The sequence below is a fragment of the Triticum dicoccoides genome, chromosome 2B (genome assembly GCF_002162155.2).
Source record: "Triticum dicoccoides isolate Atlit2015 ecotype Zavitan chromosome 2B, WEW_v2.0, whole genome shotgun sequence".
NCBI lineage: Eukaryota > Viridiplantae > Streptophyta > Magnoliopsida > Poales > Poaceae > Triticum > Triticum dicoccoides.
The window spans coordinates 567,826,067-567,827,640 of NC_041383.1; the positions used below are offsets into that span (position 1 = coordinate 567,826,067).

The window sequence follows — 1,574 nt, forward strand, 5'->3', positions numbered from 1 at the left end:
GCCCCCGCCTCCTCCGTCACCGACGCCGCCGCCCATTTTTGCCGGCGATTCTTCCAGCTGCCGCCGTCTCCACATCCACCCAGCAACGCCGTCCCTGCCCCCCGTCGCCCGCCACCGCCGTTTTGCCGCCGGGGAGCAAACTGGTTCCCACCGCCGCTTCACCCACCGCACAGCCGCCCGCGACGAACAAGACGCCTCGCCGCCCCCGCCACATCCGACCGGCACGCTCGTCGTACACCGTCACACTCGTCGGACGCCGGCGGGGCAGCTAGCTGGTCTGTGGGCTTTCAGTTTCAGGGTGAGAATGTTGTGCCTGGGCATGGAGTAGCGGCAACATTTGAGCGGTTCACTCAGTTTCATGAAGACACGCGTGATTGGGAAACTCACGTGCAACTCCAAAATGATTTGGTTGAGTATATGTGGACTCATGTTGGCAACGAATAGATGTATTTTCTTTTACTCGTTTGCAAAACTATGTGAAACATTTTTATTTGTATTTGGCTTGTAAAACTATACTATTTATTTGGGCGGCTAACCTATTTTGCTTGCATTTTCATTTCACAATATGTTTGAATGCAAATCAATGTAAAATTGGGCGACCAGCCGGCCACACCTGCACATATGGGTCGGCGTGTTGGGCGCGCTGCCGACCCATATGAAAAACAGGGCGGACGCCGGGCGGGCGGCCGACCCAAACGGACAAAAAGCGGACGAAATCGCCGTCCGTTTGGGTCGGCCGTTGGAGTTGCTCTTACACCTAAGTGTCCGAGAACGAGCTCTCAGTGGAACAGCACGAATGTCCACTTGCCCGACCCCAAATCCGCGAGGTCTTAATCTTCAAAGCGCAAAGCGGAGTTACACATACCAGGATATCGAGCTTCCCGAACTGATCCCTGACGAAATCCGCCAGCCGAGCAACGCTGTCAGGGTCGGTGACATCCAACTGATGGAAGACGACGTCAGCACCGGAGCGCCTGACGCCTTCGACCGCCTCCAGCCCCCTCGCCTCGTTCCTCGCCGTCAGCACGACCTTGAGCCCCTTGGACGCGAGCTGCCTGCACATCTCCAGCCCGATCCCTTTGTTCCCTCCGCTGACCAGGGCGATCCTAAATTACGCACATAGCAGCAGCGCGCGCCGAAATTCCAGTAAATAAGCTGCGAGCGGGGTACGGAAAGGGGAGGTACATGGAGCGATAGAACCTCTTGCTCGACGGATTGGAGGTGGCCGCCTCCATCTTGATCTTTCCCCTCCGACTCGTCGCGGCGTGTCCAGCACTGTGTGAGCTATGGAGTCGACAGCCTTGGAGAAGATGATGATACATCGTGCATTTTTCCGAAATCGCTAATTAGGCCCTTGTACAAAGGGAATTGCTTAGGGTGGCTTAAAGAAATAAACCGAAGCATCAATCTAGTTCTATCGAAGAGACACTAAGTTAAGTATCTATCATCTACAAATAAACACCGATGGTTAGAATGGTTTATTTCTCTAAGCACATTCCCTAAACGCACTGCATTGTACAATGTCTTAAATGGGCATTGGTCTGCGCCGACGCACTGGCCCAAATTTGGCCCGA

At 54.6% G+C, this 1,574-nt stretch overlaps 1 protein-coding gene across 1 annotated transcript in view; it reads right to left on the minus strand.

The window, feature by feature from the left end:
* Positions 1 to 1,314, minus strand: part of LOC119364899 (salutaridine reductase-like) — a 4,065-nt gene extending 2,751 nt beyond the window's left edge. The window contains exons 1-2 of the mRNA XM_037630469.1: positions 1,201 to 1,314; positions 866 to 1,106 (exon numbers count right to left, since the gene is read on the minus strand). Of these exons, the coding sequence (XP_037486366.1) occupies positions 866 to 1,106; positions 1,201 to 1,235 (276 nt within the window). The 5' untranslated portion in view covers positions 1,236 to 1,314. The remainder of the gene's footprint in view (positions 1 to 865; positions 1,107 to 1,200) is intronic.
* Between the last annotated feature and the right edge of the window lie 260 nt (positions 1,315 to 1,574).